The sequence below is a fragment of the Papio anubis genome, chromosome 3 (assembly GCF_008728515.1).
Source record: "Papio anubis isolate 15944 chromosome 3, Panubis1.0, whole genome shotgun sequence".
Lineage (NCBI taxonomy): Eukaryota > Metazoa > Chordata > Mammalia > Primates > Cercopithecidae > Papio > Papio anubis.
In genome coordinates, this window is record NC_044978.1 from 148,484,125 (window position 1) to 148,502,931 (window position 18,807).

The 18,807-nt window shown below is 42.0% G+C and overlaps 1 protein-coding gene and 1 pseudogene across 9 annotated transcripts in view; one reads left to right on the forward strand and one right to left on the reverse strand.

Annotated features, from left to right (window-relative positions):
* Positions 1-18,807, reverse strand: part of TBC1D1 (TBC1 domain family member 1) — a 244,012-nt gene that overhangs the window by 113,853 nt on the left and 111,352 nt on the right. For 8 of the 9 annotated variants that reach the window (XM_009206662.2, XM_009206659.4, XM_009206660.4 and 5 more), the window contains 4 exons: positions 10,061-10,525; positions 6,568-6,657; positions 4,387-4,491; positions 3,365-3,497 (listed from right to left, as the gene is read on the reverse strand). In XM_009206662.2, coding sequence (XP_009204926.2) covers positions 3,365-3,497; positions 4,387-4,491; positions 6,568-6,657; positions 10,061-10,525 — 793 coding nt within the window. The remainder of the gene's footprint in view (positions 1-3,364; positions 3,498-4,386; positions 4,492-6,567; positions 6,658-10,060; positions 10,526-18,807) is intronic. The other variant, XM_021938348.2, reaches the window with a different exon arrangement.
* On the forward strand, positions 17,044-18,584 carry LOC103884323 (annotated as a pseudogene).

Sequence of the window (18,807 nt, forward strand, 5' to 3'; positions counted from 1 at the left end):
AATTCTTTTAATGAAAACATAACTCAGTCTAGTAATTCCCAAAATGCTCCTCTTTTAAAATAAGCAAAATACTATATAAATACCACTGAGTTGTATATGGGTCAAACACAGAACTGGGTAGAGCTGCACTTCTGATGTGTTGCATGTTAGAGCACAGTGCAGCGTAATCAACAGCAACAGCGTTACTGATTCTATACTGTAGATTCTGGGGGATGACTTGACTACACTTACTAAGAAAACACACTCTTTAAGTCTTTGTGTGGCCACATCACTAGTCCTCTCCACAGTTTTACAGAGTTATTGATCAGACCATATAACTTCCTGCTAGAACTAGTCTTACACCAATATACAATGAGTTTTAATAAGCCACTTCATTCTACTTATTAGGACTACAACAACAAAAAGCAAGGGACCGTAAAACTGTTTATGTAATAACTAGCACTTCTTCTAATAATGTGCCCTCTACACTTCTAGAAATGAGTTCCATCATGTAGGTAAAACATACCCCCACCAGACTTCTAATTGTACTATTTAAGAATGTTCTGGCGTTAGTAGAGTTTTGTGCCTTGGTTGGATTTTATCAGGTGAAAGATGGATCAAATGATTAATTCCAAAACGACGGCAGCAAAATCTACCCTGATCAAACTTTTGAGCTGTAACTTTCTGAAAGCTAACCAGACCAAAGAAAGATTTATCAAGGGGAGCGCTGGAAGCATTCCAGTTCCTGCAGATCGTGATCTGCTTTATCTTCAAGGCCAAAGTCATTGCTGGCTTTTCAATAAGCTCTTAAGGGGCATTTCTGTCATCGTTTACCTTATCTTGACAACCACTAAGGAAAGAGTTAGTGATCCTCTTGGTTGGGAACTCTCGTTAAAGCAAACGTTTTCTTGTTCCCAGATATATTTTGTGTAATGTCAGCAAATAGTAACAACGTGGAAAACACAGTTGAATATATTAATCATCTTTCTTCATTTTAAAGAGCACTGTAATGCCACAAATGACCCTTCCCAGACCTTAAGATGTCAACTGTTAATTTATCTTATTTAAAAAGGGAAACCAGATACCACTTCACATCTATCTGGACGGCTTTCATCAAAAACAAAACAAAACAAAAACAGAAAGTAGCACATTTTGGCGAGGACGTAAAAGAACTGGGGTCCTTACCCATTGCCAGTGGGATTGTAAAATGGTGTGGCCACTGTGAAACAATACGGCACTTCCTCAAAAAAATTAAACATAAAATTACCACATACCCTAGCAGTTTCATTTCTGGATATACATCCAAAAGAATTGAAAGCAGGAACTTCAACAGGTATTAGCACATCAGCATTCACAGCAGCTTTATTCATACGATAGTCAAAAGATGGAAGGACCCCAAATGTCCATGGACGAGTAAATGGATCAACAAAACGTGCTACACGCTTTTGGAATGGAATACTATTCAGCCTTAAAAAGGCATGAAACTCAGACAACGCTACGGTTCACATGAATCTGGAAAACATTATGCTAAGTGAAATAAACCAGAAACAAGAAGATAAATATTTTATGACTTTGCTTATATGAAGTTACCTAGAAACAGAACGGACGTTGCCAGAGGTTGAGAAGGAGCAGAGCTGGCATTTAACGAGTTTCAGTTCTGGAAGATGAAAAAGTTCTGGAGATGCTGGTGGTGAGGACTGCATAACAACGTGAATGGACTTAATGCCACTGAAGGGTACGCTTGCAAAAAGGTTACAATGGTAAATTTTGTGTTCCATATATTTTTACTATAATTTTTTTAAAAAGGAAAATTGGACCTAAAAAGCAATGTTGTCTTTACAAAATTACAGCTTATAATAAACATTCCTTTTTTTTTTTTTTTTTTTTTGAGACATCTCGCTCTGTCACCTAGGCTGGGAGTGCAGTGGCACAATCTCGGCTCACTGCAACCTCCGTCTCCCGGCCTCAAACAATTCTCCTGCCTCAGCCTCCCAAGTAGCTGGAATCACAGGCACACTGGCCACCACGCCCAGCTAATTTCTGTATTTTCAGTAGAGACGGGGTTTCACCATGTTGCCCAGGCTGGTCTTGAACTCCTGACCTCAGGTGATCCACCCGCCTCGGCCTCCCAAAGTGCAGGGATTACAGGTGTATAATAAACATTCTCCAAACATGAGAAATGATCAAATTTTTGTTTTCTTTTCACAGTAACATGGGTTGTTTAAATCATGTGACCTCCACAAGTCACAAAAAAATTTTTGAACTCCTCCCATAAACAGAACAAAAACACAAAACCAAGAACAGAGAGGTGAAAAATCCTTCACCTTCCAGACTCCCTCAGATAAACATATTACCACTCCTTTTCACTGTCACCTGGTTCTGTCCTCTCCCCTGGCCCCTCCCTGCAGTCCCAGGGACAGAGACTCTCACTTCCTGCCTCAGGTGGACTCCCCACTCTTGTTCAAAAGGAACCCCCTCCATTCCATTCAGATTCATTTGGCCCCTCCCGCCCCTTGGGCTCTGAATTCACTCAAACCTCTCCAGTTCTGAAAAAGACAAAGTTAGCTGCAATCCCCAGGTCTTCCCCCAGTATGGCCTTCTCCTGGAAATGCTTGGTGGCAGGTAACAGGGCTTTACCACCTGGGGTGAATCATGGGCTCACGATACACTAGTTTATTCCTAGACATCCCTAATCCTCAATTTACTTATCTGCAATATGTGCAAAATAAATAGTCCCTTTTCCTCCCACAAATGTGGTGAGGATTAAATAGATAACAGAAAGCACCTAATATATTTCCTGGCAGATCTTATTCAATACACATTAGCTACAAATCATAACATTTATTACAGTTTCTCCCTAAGCCAGGTTTCTAGAAGTACTATTCAATACTAATAGTCATGTTTCTTTTATTTCTTCCCATTTGCTCCTCAACTGCAACCTGTTTTGTGCTACCTCGTCTCCATTCAAACTGTACTAGCAGCGGTTACTAATGACCTTGTAATGGAGAAACCGGTACAAGTTCCTTAGTTTTTATCTTTCTAGATATCTCTGCAGTGGCCAGTATGACTAACCACTCACATAATCTTGATAAACACTAGGCAACTGGTTTGGTAACCTGTTTCCCTAACTCCTCCTCTACCTTCAGAATACCCTGGAGGGAGGTGGCAGAAGGGGGTTCTGGGTTCTTATCTTTGTATCACCAGCATCCGGCACAATTCCTGACACACAAAAGATGCCCACTGCACGCTGAGAGTCCACCTACAATCACTGTGACTAACACAAGCCTCTGTTAGGCAGAATCTTCCAACAGATGAGTATCACCTAAAGTTCTCCAGGGACCTTTAACTCCCACTGTGTTCACGCTGGAAAAGGTCCCCTACTCACCCTCTATCCTCTCGCAGAGCTTGTGCAGGCCCTGCAGGGGGCAGCCCTCGCACAGCTGGGCTGGCGCCTTAGCCGTCTGCTGCACTGCGGCCACCGTGAAAGCCTGTTTCAGGGTCATCATAATTTCGTCCACCTAATCAAAGAGAAGAGAAGTTGTAGCCACCAAAAAGTCAACTTGAAATTAGCTGGGCTGAGATGTCAGATAATCTATGGAAAAGACTTTTTAAGCTTTTAAGAGTTTTCTGTACTACTCTTCACAGTTTGACAGATAATAATTGGAATAACGGCTAGGATTACAGTCTGAAAATACTACAAGGATGCTCAAAGCTCTCAAAGCAGGTAAGGTAAATGATATGGTTTGGCTGTGTCCCCACCCAAATCTCATCTTGAATTGTAGCTCCCATAATTCCCACGTGTCATGGGAGGGACCCAGTGGGAGGTAATTGAATCATGGGGGTGGGTCTTTCCTGTGCTGTTCTCATGATAGTGAATAAATCTCACGAGATCTGACGGTTTTATAAAGGGCAGTTCCCCTGCACAGGCTCTCTTGCCTGCTGCCATCTAAGACGTGCCTTTGCTCCTCCTTCACCTTCCGCCATGATTGTGAGGCCTCCCCGGCCATGTGGAACTGTGTCCATTAAACCTCTTTCCTTTATAAATTACCCAGTATCGGGTATGTCTTTATTAGCAGTGTGAGAACAGACTGATACAGTAAAAACTAAAAATACAAACTACTGAGAAAAAAGGCAAACTCCTTTGATCAGACATCTAAAATGACACTGTAAAATGCTAGACCAGAGGGTGACACTGAGCAAGTTCTTCTGAAATAAAAAATATAAAATGCACACCCAATTAAGCTTCAGATGTGTATTAGCTACTTACTAAATAGTCATAAGTAAATAACTAAAGACAAATAATGATATGTCAATGACTATCTGGTTTTCCTAAGGACAGAAAAATCAGTGGAGCTAAAATTCCTTGTAAAGAAGGTTCCAAGGTAAGAATTGGTTGTCCTCTCTCACCAGAGCCTCATTTGCGCACTGAAACACGTAACAGACAAAATGAAAGCCGCCACCTCCAGAAGACTCCCGGCAGATAAATCCAAAGTGGTCCACATGTCTGATGCCCTGTCCAAGGGAGAGAATGAGATGTTCAGGTGTAACTAGAAGACGCACCATCATCAGAAATGCACCTCAAGATTTACACAGCACAATTTTATTTTATTTTACTTTTTATTATTTTTTTGGGACAGAGTTTCACTCTTTTTGCCCAGGCTTGTGTACAATGGCGCAATCTCAGCTCACTGCAACCTCTGCCTCCAGGGTTCAAGTGATTCTCGTGCCTCGGCCTCCTGAGTAGCTGGGATTACAGGCGCCCACCACCACACCCAGCTAATTTTTGTATTTTTAGTAGATATGGTGTTTCACCATGTTGGTCTCAAACTCCTGACCTCAGGTGATCCACCCGCCTCAACCTCCCAAAGTGCTAGGATTACAGGCGTGAGCCACTGCGCCTGGCCTAGAGAGCACACTTTTAAAGAGCACTAGAAAATTACTATTTTCTCTGATATTTTAAAATTTCAAAAAGTCTAAAAACATCTCAAATAAAGGTTGTTTACTAGAATGTTCCTTTGATTACCCCCACAACAATAAGAGAACTAAGATCTGAAAATTCAAGTTTTCATGCTCATTTTAGTATTCGATTGTTGTTTTGTTTGAGACCTAGGTATTAAAGAACAAAAACCACTCAAAAAATCAAAGGCAGACCAGAGATTCATGAATAAACACAACTACGCACATACACACATGTACGTGCATGCATGCACACACACCTAAAGGTTAAAAAAATATTTAAAATATATTTGTACTCCTAAAATAAATAGGTAAATATTGAAGTGAACTGGAATAAAGAAAGAGTCAAAAATTATATGCATGCAGAGTAGAGGAGCTTTTAAACATATTAGGCCAAGGCTCTACCATAGAATCATAAGAGCTATTTTTAATAAATATTAATATGTAAACATGTTTTAAAATCATCAGCTATCAGAGGCACCTTAATACAGATAAAACATCTGCCATAAATATTAATACATCAATGTATTCTGAAAGCATCAGCATGCAGAGATGTGCGTGCTGATAGCTTAATGTTCAGGTAATCATATAAACTTGTAAGCTATACTCTTGGAAATGATAAAGCTATCACACAAAAATGTAAACATTTAACATTAATATTCAACAGAAACAGCAGCAAATCAGGATAAAAACTCTATGGGTAATCTTACTTTCAGGCCAAATATTTTCCAATAAATGAGCAATCATCGACATGCTTTGCCATCTCAATTAACATTCTCCAATAGCAAGTTAAGCATAAGCTAGAGGCTACAACTTAAGGAAATATGAGTTAGAAAAGCTTTTTCTTTGTCAATGGTTCCCTATTTAATCTATAGAGAACATTCTTTATTTTCACATTTTGCAGAAAAGTCCCTTTTGAATATTTAAGTAGATCACATTATAAATCAACACTGACATTTTCATATTTTATCAATTATGAAAATGAAAAATCCAGAGTTTAAAAAAAATAAGCAAACATAACCTTAAGTGATCTCATATTTGTTAGGAAGATCCTGAGTAAAACTGACATAGCTAATCTTAATTGATAGATTCTTCCAAAATCTCTCTATGAAAAAAACACCTGGAAGATAATCAAGAAAAAAGTTTTCAAGTAGACACTGTACTTTGAGTAGAACATTCTCAAAGATAAGCACTATCTATATTTGAAGAGAGAAGAAATACTGATAATTGGTACCCCAAAAGTTATAAATTTTTGTAAAGTAGAAACATATCTAATAAAAAGACACACTTGTATGAAATGTGTAAATATATATGTGTAATATGCACAAAGACACATCCACATGCATCTGGAAGTCATGACTGTGGACGATTACTACCAATAACTGAGAAAATTAAAAGTAGATCTATTTTGTCCATTAGTGTTGCTAAGAGCAAATTTCTTAATTTCAAAATTATATTCATAATTTACCTTAACATACCAAAGCAAAGAAGAAAAGCGAAACACAAATTAAGTACAGTACTTAGAAAACATACACCCTGTAACCTTTAGCATTTCTGTTACATGACAGATATTACAGAAATCCATTTAAAAATTCCATTGCAATTGAATTTAAAAAACCCATCTCCATTTACCTGAGAGCAAAAGGATATCTCCTTAAAATTTTTCTCCAATGCTATTTTTTTGGTGTCAGGACTGATGAGGTAAACTTCAGACTGGCCAATCTTAAAAGACAAACAAAAAAAATCTAGCTTTTCAAACTTTCTCATTTTATGACCTATAAAAATAAAGAATAAAAGGGGCAAGCTCCTATAAAATTCTGACTCTATCACTGTAGAAATCATTTCAAAGGTTCCCTCTTATCCTCTGGATTTCAGGTCACACTGGACATCTGTTAGTGCCTTCACCTACATAAGACAGCAGTCTTCCTTGAGATGAAAGAACCGGATATCCAAAAGTTAGCAACAGGCCTCAAGATCCACACATCCCCTAAAAACTGAGGTCTTCACATAAGTGAACCTTCCAGAAAACAGAATCTACTCTTTGAAAGCTTCCAAGATACTTTGGAAATGATTTCTACTGACAAGTCTTTTTAAATTGTTGTTAAAATAATCTACCATTTGTATAGTACATATCACATGTGAGGCATTCACATACACTAGTGACCGGACCTTTTCAAGTTAGAGTATGAGCATCAATTACAATCCTCTTACTGCCTTGGGACATGCTAATAGACACGCATTTTAGGAGACTGTTGTGTTGCAATACTCATCCTACTGTGTGTGCACATGCCCCTGCAAGCTATGAAAGCCTGCCTTTTAGACTCCATGTCTCCGAAGCGCTAAGCTTCTTGGGTTTCAGTGTATGTTGGTTTCTATAGCTCTAGTTTCTCCTCAGGACCAATAAGTCAGTGGTCACATCCTGATGCTGCCACTCTAACTCCCAGACCCATCTCCTCCTCTAAACCCTCTACGTTTTGATGTTAAAGACAAACCAGATACACAAGCTTGTTAGAAACTGGGATGTAAGTCAAAGGGAATTATATTCTCAGTGAGGGAGCCCAAGAAACGTGCATTCTGTTTGGGGCATGGACTTTGCACTCTGAATTGTTTTTGCACACTTACTGTTTCTGAACTGTATTTCAGCCAGTAGAGAGTGGCAGGTAGCCTTTTACTCTCATCCCTCCATGGAGACCAAGGATGATGAAAAACTAATTCATTTTTAACATGCAACATCTTTCTAAATTAGACTGTGTCTCTCTCTAGAGTAGGAGCCAACACAATATCCTCCTTATTTGTAAACAACCAATAAATACCTATTTGGAGTATGTTTAGCCTCTTTACAAGTCACTGTCTTTACCTACATAGTGAAGACAGTCCTTACTTGTTTTTAAAAATAACCTTTGAAAATCTCATAAGGTGAGAGGCTCCAAGACATTATTATTTGGCTGTGGCTGGGTTGTAAAGAGCAAGTCAGAATCTAAAGTTGGGTGGGGCTCCTGAGATCCCTCTCCTTCCCCATGGCATCCAAAGGATTATACATCCCATTAATTTGACTTTCTGCATGTCTGTCCCTTCCACTCCCACTGCACTTCACAACCCTACTATCTCTCACCTGGACTACCACAACAGCTTCACTCCCCTCCCCACCCTACTCTTGCCCTCCCCCAAGTATCCTGGCTCTGTAGCCAAAGATATTTCACACTGTGTTTTAAAGCATGCAGTGACTGCCCACTCCTTTCAGGATAAAAACCAAACCCTGACCGAGACCCATAAAGTTGTGCCTAATGAACATAACTTTCGTGGGGCTGCCTCCAGCCCCAGCCCCATCTCTACGCACCATCCTTCCTTGTTTTCAGTGCAGCCATCCGGACTTATTTCTCACCCAACAGGTGTCTACAGAGCACAGCTGTGCTCTAGGCACTAGCAACAACAACAGTGAACAGAGACATGAAAATCCATGCCCTCTTGAAGCCTATCTTCTTGGGGGCATGTGGGACATAAAATGTTTTACTTGTTTATTTGTAATTGTATCAAATGGTAAAAGTGCTATGGAGAAAAATAAAGCAAAAAACCTGGAAGTGAGGTTGCTACTGGCCTTACTGATACAATTATTCCTCCATGTCAACATTTCAGCAGAGACCTAGAGGAAGCAAGAGGAGGTAAGACCGCAACAACTGAGGGAAGAATGCTAAGCAAAGGGGGCACTCAGGCCTCCGGGATTCTCCAGGCACCAGGCGCCATCCCTGCCTTTAGGACCTTCTCATCTGCTGCTCTATGAGCCCAGAAGACCTTCCCAGGTGGCCACAACGAAATCTTATGTTAGGTGAAAATCACTTTCTCAAAGAAGCCTTTCCCGATTACCCTGGGAAATGCTCTCAGGCATCCTGTACCTCTCCTCCACAGCATTTACCACAATTATAATTAGATAATTATTTGTGCACTCAGTTGCCTGTCTCCTTTACTGGAATCTAAATTCCATGTGGGCAGAGACCATACTTGTCTTGTTCACGGTTGCATTTCCAGCATGTGGCAAGGGACGTTAGCACAGCAGTCAGTTAGTACTTATAAATAAATGCAGGGAGCAGCTTTCTCAATGTCACCAAGGAAGTTTTTTTAAAATACAGAGATCACAAATTAAAGCACAAATCTGACTACTCTTTTCGGTACACTAGATTAATGGTCAAAAGATGAAAACCTCAGCCCTATTTACCCTTGGGTGCACCTCCTTGGTTTTAAACCTGCACACATCCACACTTCACTAACCTAGGTAGCCGGTTTTTTACCCCCTGGCCATCTCACTTGTGTCCTAAATTAGACACAAAAAGGGGACTTTATATTTAAGGTAATTTTGTTCTCTACAGAATGTCAGTCAGCATTAAGCCACAGAGGAGGCCAAGGAAAAAACTAGCTCCTCCATTGTCAGAGACGGGCTCGCTGCTGGGACAGCTCCACACCTCATCCATTCAGACCGGGGGGACTCCCAGGGAGGGCACACCCACTCAGAAGAGCCCAGGTCAGCATGGAACCAGGAACCCCACCCACCTGGGACAGCCACCCCCATCCAGTCCTTTTCTAGCATTTGGCTGTCAATTTAACTTTTTTTCTTATTTAAAAAAAAAAAAAAAGCAAGCAATTGGCTACATTAACATTTCATTTTGGGTATAAATTTCAAATATAATGTCACTCACAAAGCCACTCATCCTAATTAGCAAAGGGTAAATGTTTCATAAATAAAAATATTAATAGTAGAGAGGGTGTTTTCCAACTAAAAGATTCTGTTGAAATATATCCTCTGAAATTCATATTTATTTTTAAAATCTCTCTGCTGGCTTTATTTACACGTTTTCACTGTTCTTTCCACACTGAAAAGGTGTCTTTATAATTACGAGGTGAAATAAAAATGACACATGGGCACGAGATGGATCTCTGTTTCTCCCTGATGACTGTAAAGGCTTATGGCTAAAGGAAGGATCTTATCCTAAGAATAGAATTGTTCAGCATGAAAATATATGGATTCACACATAAATCAAAAGCAACTGACTAAGAATCTTCACTCCGTAAAGGAGATTTTCTCTTGAACGCGTACGGCACACTGGGGCTGTGCACGAGCTGGGTGGTATTTTACCGTGAAGAGCATAGTTCGATTTTCCTCGATATCTGTGGGCTGCACAATATTGTGTCCGCTAATGAGGTGGTTCTCAATGTCGCTCTCCTCGAAGGAGCTGAAGAAGCCGCTGCTTCGGAGACCCCCATCCTGCAGCTCCTTCCTAAAGGCCAGAGAGCGCAGGCCAGGCTGGGAGAAAGACTTGCGCATGGGCCTGCGCCCAGGCTCCTGGCTCCACGTGGGCGCGGCATGGGGCGGGGCGGGGCGGGGGCTCTCGGACCCCAGGCTGCCGCTGACGTGATTGAACTTCTCGATGCACTCGTCGATCAAGGCTGGCGGAGCCTTCTTGTGCGCCACTGTCACGCGGCCGCAGAAGAGCACCTCGAACTTCTTGGAAAACGTGTCATCGAACTCAGAAGGGCAGTGCAGCTCCTCCTGCCGGGCGATCTTCCCCGCCTGACGGATGGAGCTGATGATCTCAGGCACCTGCCGGGAGAGGGAAGAGTGTTATTTGGAACATGCAGTGTGGCTGGCACTCACGGAATGAACGCACCATGCTCTCTCGGGGCGCACTGCTGGCTACTCCACTGCGGAGCACTGGAGGAGGAACCCACAGCAGGGGACTAGGAATGTCTTCCCATGGGAGGTGAACACACAGCTTACACAGAGAAGAGAAGGGGGACACTTACGAAGTACCTCTTACAGGCCAAGGGCTGCGCTAGAGGATTTACATGCCCACAGCATCCTGCAAGGTTCAACCACCAGCCCCGGGACACAAACAGCCCAACCTAGCAGGCCTTGGATTCAAGCCCAGGTTGGTCCCACTCCAAAGCTAAAGGTCCCCTCTGGAGAAGCTGTGGCCTCCCAGAGAAGTCTGTCTCCAACGTGGTTCACAAAACATGACTCAATTATTCTAGATCTCATGGCAGTATACTTTGGAAAGTCTTCTTTAATAAATGGTGGGATGAAGACGACAAAGGCTCTGCAATTATCCATAAATTATTTATTCAAATCCCAGCACCATTATTTCCTTCCATGACAACTCAGTCCTATATTTCCTAGCAGGTGAATAGTGACTAGTATGTCAACAAACCTAGGAGGTTTTAATCAAGGAGTGAGCAACTCATGACTAATATTATCACAGCAAATATGCTCACCAGGGCTTCTTCACAAGGAGACTATAAAGCTTTTGGTTTCTAATGTTTAAAATCATGATTAAAAGAATCTACTAAAAGATCTCATCTGCCATGGTGTTGTCCCTACTGCTACATCCTCTCATCATTAACCTCTGAGAAGGTTCTTCAAAGCAGCATTAGACATAAAGATGAATCCGCATGGCAGTGAATGAACAGCTGTGCAACTGCTCAGATGATGGACAGCCACAACACTAATATTTGTGGCCAGGCATGGAGTTAAACAAGGCTAAGGCAGTCATAAATTTAATCTTCAAAAGGGCCTACTTTTTGTTACAACCTAACACCTAAACCAATTTTTTCCATTTTTCTATGTAAGGAAAATTCAATTTAAGGCCCAATACCCACAGGCCCAATGTCTTTTTAACAACATTATAGAGAAATGTTAAAAATCCCCTTTCCAATTCAGGTCAAAGGAGTAAAGGAGTAAATACAGTAAAGGAGGTGGTTTTAAATGTTAAGAGTATCCTTATATTCAGTGTTCATGACATAATTCCCAAACCCAATGACTCGAAAGATTTTTCTCTTTGTGATTTCATATCAAATACACCTTAAAGATCTCTCTGCCATAAAGATTATGATCTATCCTTTCAAGGTATTTTATCTACAAAGAGTCAAAAATCTTTAGGAAAGTTTTATATTTTAAAGAATTGATTCCTGATGAGACCTAAATGATTTTAAAAGCCAAAATTTCAGCCAGCCGTGGTGGCTCACGCCTGTAATCCCAGCACTTTGGGAGGCCAAGACGGGCAGATCATGAGGTCACGAGTTTGAGACCAGCCTGGCCAACATTGTGAAACCCCATCTCTACTAAAAATACAAAAAATTAGCTGGGCGTGTTTAGCTGGGCGTGGGGGTGGGTGCCTGTAATCCTAGCTGCTTGGGAGGCCTCAGCAGGAGAACTGCTTGAACCTGGGAGGTGGAGGTTGCAGTGAGCCGAGATTGCGCCACTGGACTCCAGCCTGGGTGACAGCGTGAGACTCTGTCTCAAAAAAAAATAGCCAAAATTTCAACAGGTCAAGCATCTGTCTGCACTTAGCACTCGCTTGGTTATAGCCCACTTTTATACTGCCAAATAATCATACATCACGCAGAGGCCTAAAAACTGCTGGTCAATTATAAAAAGAAGACAGGACAGAGAGAAGAGAAAATAGGAAGTCTAGGTTTCATTCACATCTTTGCCAATGGTTCACAACAGAAGCCTGGTAAAAACTTAGCCACAGTTAGACTGGGCATGTTAGTGCACGCCTGTAAATCCCAGCACCTTGGGAGGCCAAGGCAGGCGGATCACTTGAGCTCAGGAGTTCAAGACCAGCCTGGGCAAAATGGCGAGACCTCGTCTCCACACAAAATACAAAAATGAGTCAGCCAAGGTGGTGTGCGCCTGCAGTCCCTGCTACTCAGGAAGCTGAGGCAGGAGGATTGCTGGAGCCCAGGAGATGGAGGCTGCAGTGAGCCAAGATGGTACCACTGCACTCCAGCCTGGGTGACAGACCCTGTCTCAAAACAAAACAAAAACAACAACAACAACAACAACAAAGCCATAGTGACTCTCCAAAAAAGAATTTATAAGATTTTCCTGGTAAAAGTGATTTCTGTAGGCCGGGCGCGGTGGCTCACGCCTGTAATCCCAGCACTTTGGGAGGCCGAGGCGGGTGGATCACGAGGTCAGGAGATCGAGACCATCCTGGCTAACATGGTAAAACCCCGTCTCTACTAAAAATACAAAAAACTAGCCGGGCGTGGTGGCGGGCGCCTGTAGTCCCAGCTATTCGGAGGCTGAGGCGGGAGAATGGCGTGAACCCGGGAGGTGGAGCTTGCAGTGAGCCGAGATCGCGCCACCGCACTCCAGCCTGGGCTACAGAGCGAGACTCCGTCTCAAAAAAAAAAAAAAAAGTGATTTCTGTAAAGAACATTTGTCAAACAAAAATAATCAATTTATACAAGAACCCTGCCACTCTTCTAAGCAAGTATATAAGATTATTTTAACAAGTCATGTGACTCTTCCCAATTACTAACCCCACTCTGAACAGAAAATTCAAACCTCATTCAGTCCTCTGAGGCTTATGAAAATACCTGACGTTTCTACATGCTGCGTCTTCCGCTGCATCTGAAGTGAGCGGTGATGTCTTTCATTATATATCAAAAGGGAGAGAAAATGTGTGAAGTCACATAATTTACTGGTGACTCAGTAGGAAATGGTACAAACAAAAAGACGATACAAAGTAGATCACTTGACTGTTCCCTGGATTCCCAGGGTCAGAAGAAACTGAAGAATACATCATAACTTGGTCACGATAGAGGCTGTGATAGTTTTTCCAAGGACCAATCTCTCCTATCCTTTTCTCACAATCTTAAAAAGACATACTTTAGTCAAAGACCAAAGTCTCTCTCTCCTTGCTCTGGTAAGTTTTAGTATTCAGGCACAATTGAGCTCAAGGTTCTCACGCTCAGGGTAAGGTGTGCCCTGTCATTCAGAAGCACCAAGAAGTTATGCGTAATACAGATATAAAGGAGATAACTGAGGTCTAAAAACAAAAATCATTGGGATCCTGATCAGAAGACTAACAATTTCAGAACATTTGAAGGCAAAGGGCATACTGCCAAATATAGTTTCAACAACAAATTGCAAATAATTAAAAAAACCTAATGCCATTTAAACATTACTTTAAGTTAGTCAAGTATACTAAGAGACTAAAGAAAAAACGGGTTCTACCTGTGTGTAAGTTTATAAAACCCTCTACCAGAACGGACCTGGAGCACTGTTTTCTTTTCCTCTTTCTTTTTTTGGGACGGAGTTTCGCTTTTGTTGCCCAGGCTGGAGTGCAATGGCGCAATCTCGGCTCACTGCAACCTCTGCACCCCAGGTTCAAGCAATTCTCCTGCCTCGGCCTCCTGAGTAGCTGGGATTATAGGCATGTGCCACCACACTCGGCTAATTTTGTATTTTTTCAGTAGAGATGGGGTTTCTCCGTGTTGGTCAGGCTGGTCTTGAACTCCTGCCCTCAGGTGATTCACCAGCCTCGGCCTCCTAAAGTGGTGGGATTACAGGCTTGAGCCACCGCGCCCGGCCTCTGGGGCACTATTTTCTAAAAAATGGAGGCATAATGTCCACTTGTGATAAAATCCTAAATTCTTTATCTTTATAACTCCGTCCTAGACTCACCTATTTGCAAGGAGGACTTGAGTCATTTACTTCATTTGATTTCTATACATTTTTCTAGGCATCTCTAGATGCCAGAGCCAGGGATTCAAAAATGTGAGATGAATGTAAGTGAGTCCCTGCCCAGAGGAAGAGGTTTAGTTAGAATCCTTTACAGTAATTGAGATGGGGCATGTTGAGAGCCTGAACTGAGAACTAAGCCCTGAAGGCTGAGAGAAAGGCTGAATGAAGGATTCTGGAAAACAGGACCAACAGGATTTGGTGGTGCCCTGGCTGGGGGGCTGAGGACACTGAAGACGGGGCATGGTGCCAGGGCTCGGGCTTAGGTTTCTATGCGGATGGCTGTGCCACTAGCTCACAGAGGGAGTGCAGAGTGGAGAAGGTTTGGGGAGACAGTGCAATGAGTTCTGCTTTTGTCTACGCTGAGTAAGACCAGGAAGACTCGAAAGTAAAGGCATCTAGCTGGGTAAGTGGGCCTAGAGTCCAAGACAGGGGCTCTAGACTGGACACGAGCAGCTCACATCTGGGAGGGAAAGTAAAGGAAGGGAGCCAAGACAGGTCCCTGGGATACCCCAACATTTCAGGTGTAGAGAAACTGAGGAATCGCAGGCAGAAAAGGCCTGCGGGGGGAGGCAAGGATGAGGTTAGAGACGCCCAGAAAGGGGACACCCCATCTTCAAGAAAAGGAGTCAGCAACTTAGAATAGGCTAAGGGCTGAGAGAGCTGGCTGTAGCTTCTGCTCATACAGATAAGTAAAAATAAATAAGGGGAAAGACAATACTAAACCCCCAAAATAAACATGCCTAACTGAAAACTGTCCTCAAGTAAAACTTTAGTCTAAAAGAACATATACTTCCAATTACAATATTTACTGCAAAAACACAGATCCTTTTAGGGCAAATACACCGAGGCCAGTGGATTTATTCCCACTGATATGATCTGGGTACTTTTAGTGAAAATCTTTTTTTAGTTTTGTCGGAGCAATAGTATCTACGTCATTTCTGTTTGCAGACATTTGCAGACAAAGTAAATCATAATCAACTATTGCACAAACAAGAACCCAAAAAGCATCTTATTGGGACAGATTCAATAAGGGTGTGGGGCTTGGTTTTAATTTGCTTTTAATGAAGAAAGAGGCCTTATTTAGATACATAAAAATTAAACTCTTCTTCTGCTGACCTATTTGAGTTTATACTAAAACTCAATTTTGAGAACAAATCTGCATTTTGCTCACAACCAAAACAAGTTTCTTTGTTCACATACTAACAAATGCACAGTAATGTATGAAGTTTCTGAAGCATGCATAAGTGAATACTGTTTCATATGTAGCCAGATAATGACATCCCAAGAGAATCAGAAATATTCAGTTCATAAATAAAGTCCTTATTTAAACATTTGGGTCAACTTGCTTTTTAAGGATTTAGGGATTATAAAGGATTATAAATACACTGCAAGTGTAATTTTATTCACAAGGATTTAGGAAAGAGCTCCTGAAAGAGTATTTAGAATAAAAAGTAATTTTACTTTACATTTGCTGTTTTGTTTTTTGTCAACTAGTAAGAAACAAATATTAAATAAATCTGAGGCACTGTGTATTGAAAATTCTAGCATTTTTCCCATTATTTGATAGTAACACATTCTAAGACTTCAAAAATATGGCCGGACACGTTGTGTTTTTTCCCTTAAATGAAATGCTTTCTCATTGTAAGGAGTTCAAATGAGTACTTCAAACAAAAAATATGCTATGAAATCATTTTCCAGAAGGAACAGATTTGAGGTTTGTTTTTACTGACAAGTAGTTATTTGTATTTGTTGGTCATAAGGTAAAAAGGGAGTAACAATGAAATTAAACCAAGTATTTCCTCACTCTATCTTACATGCCTTAAATTTCATGCAAAACACTTGAGAAAATATGAGTGCCTATTACTTAAATCATTTAAACAGAAAATACCATCAGACGCTATCTAGATAGGACACAGGTAAACATTCATATTATGCAGCAGTTCAGCCTGACAGGACTAGGTTCACATGAAGATTTGAATATGCCTCCTACAATGAGTAAGACATGATTCCCTCTGACTTCAGGAGGCTCACACGTACGTGATTTCCAATATAAGGTGACAGGTGCCAGGACACAAACATGGGCGAAGGCACAGAAGGCCGCTCCTGTGCAGAGGTCTGTCTTGTCTCTTTTGCTTCACACTGTGGTGATCTAATGCCTCAATGCCTGCTTCATGCTTACAATTAGACAACAGGTCAGATTAATGTGTTACATCTTCCCAAGGAGAGATCAGGTGTCCCTGTTAGCTGGCTGAGGAGGCATCTGGGCAGAGGTGAAGTGCTAATGACTGTTAGCCCCTGACACAGGGGCCCCTCTTTCATCCCCTCTGCCTTATCTTTCTGTCCTTTGGGTCTTGATCTTTCATCCCATGTAAAACAGAAGTAGCATTATTCAGCTTCCCTAGTTCTGAAATGGCAAATTGCATAAGCTGTTAGTAGCTTTTAAACCCCACAGAGATAGTCTATGCAAACACAAAACACAGTTTATACTCCAAAATGATTGTGTAAAAGGTTCACTACAACCTTCTGACTGACCAACACCTTTCCACAAACATTTAAAACTATGAAACCACAAAAGAAGTAATCGAATGGCTGTAGGAGCTAAAAGAGGGTGGGAGGAGGTGAGAAAGAAAAAGGAAGATCGCACTGTAAGGATACAAAATTATTGTGTAGGTTTTCTAAAATAGCTTTTAAAACTTAAAACATTCGGTGGCCAGCACAAACATAGATAGGCTTCATGGAATCACTGAATATTCAATCTGGATGAGAACGAAAGTCCTCGAAGTCCAGCCCCTTCACTGAAAGCACTGATTCTCAACTCAAATGCGGCTGCCCATGAGAATGGCCAGGATTTTCAAACCCTGATGTCCAGGTCCACCCACCACAATGAAGCAGCCCGTTTGGAGGTGGGGCCCTCACTCACTCAGTTTTCAAAGTGCCCCACCCTAGCTGTTCTAATGGGCAGCCAGACTCCAGAGGCCTGGCTTCATCACCTGTCCTTTGTCACATCCCAGAGAAGGCAGTGCTTCATAGGAAGGCCTCCTCCACATGCCACCCACAGCACCATCCTACCCTAATCCATTTCATTATGGAGGCCCTTGGCAAACTGTGAACAGCACGAAGGGCAGCCAAACTGCACAGATCCCTACTATGCTTACAGCAGAGATGAACAAACTGGTGGAGACAAAAAAGACTGAATCTGTCTAGACAGAGGGAATAAAGAAGCGCATAAATGACTAAACAAGCAAAGGGGAAAGCAAGTGCTACAGAAGTACTAAGGAGGTTAAGAGGGTAGAGAAACGCAAAAACCGCAGAACAGGGTGCATTTCAAATAAGTCATTAAAAGCAGATAGGGGTAGGGAGCGGTGGCTCGCACCTGTAATCCCAGCACTTTGGGAGGCTGAGGTGGGTGGAGGATCACCTGAGGTCAGGAGTTCGAGACCAGCCTGACCAACAAGGTGAAACCCTGTCTCTACTAAAAATACAAAAATTAGCCAGGTGTGGTGGCAGGCACCTGTAGTCCCAGCTACTTGAGAGGCTGAGAGAGGAGAATCACTTGAACCCGCAAGGCAAAGGTTGCAGTGAGTTGAGATCTCACCACTGCACTCTAGCCTGGGTGACAGAGCAAGACTCCGTCTCAAAAAATTAATAATAATTAATAAATAAATAAAATTAAATTAAAAAATAAAAAATAAAAGCAAATAGGATACCAAACATTTACCAAACCCTGCCCTTCTTAAAATAAAACCAGTCACAAGGTGTGGGTGAGGAAAGTCAACACCAGGGACTCCAGCTCCTTGTCACTCAAGAAATTTCTCTTTCAGAATATGCCTTGCGCATGTCTTGTCTCAGTGCTCGGCTATTTGGTGAAGTCGCCAGGCCTACTGATTTCAAGTCTATGAAAGTGGTGACACCGTTTAGTGAACCACCCTTGGCCAAGAAGAAGCAGACTTATGACTGCGTATCCAGATGACAACACTTACTGGCACTCATGGGGACACTCTGGTTTCTTGGATTCTACAGAGAGGAGCATCAGGATCTTAAGGATGAGCAAAGATGACTAAAGAAGCTTCATGGAAAGGGGAAACCAAAGAAAGGAGAGGGGAAAAGAGCAGCAAAAAAGAAATAGTGTTGGGCTGGGCGCGGTGGCTCGCACCTATAATCCCAGCACTTTGGGAGGCCGAGGTGGGCGGATCACAAGGTCAGGAGATTGAGTCCATCCTGGCTAACATGGTGAAACCCCACCTCTACTAAAAATACAAAAAAAATTAGCCGGGCGTAGTGGCAGGTGCCTGTAGTCCCAGCTACTTAGGAGGCTGAGGCAGGAGAATCGCTTGAATCCAGGAGGCAGA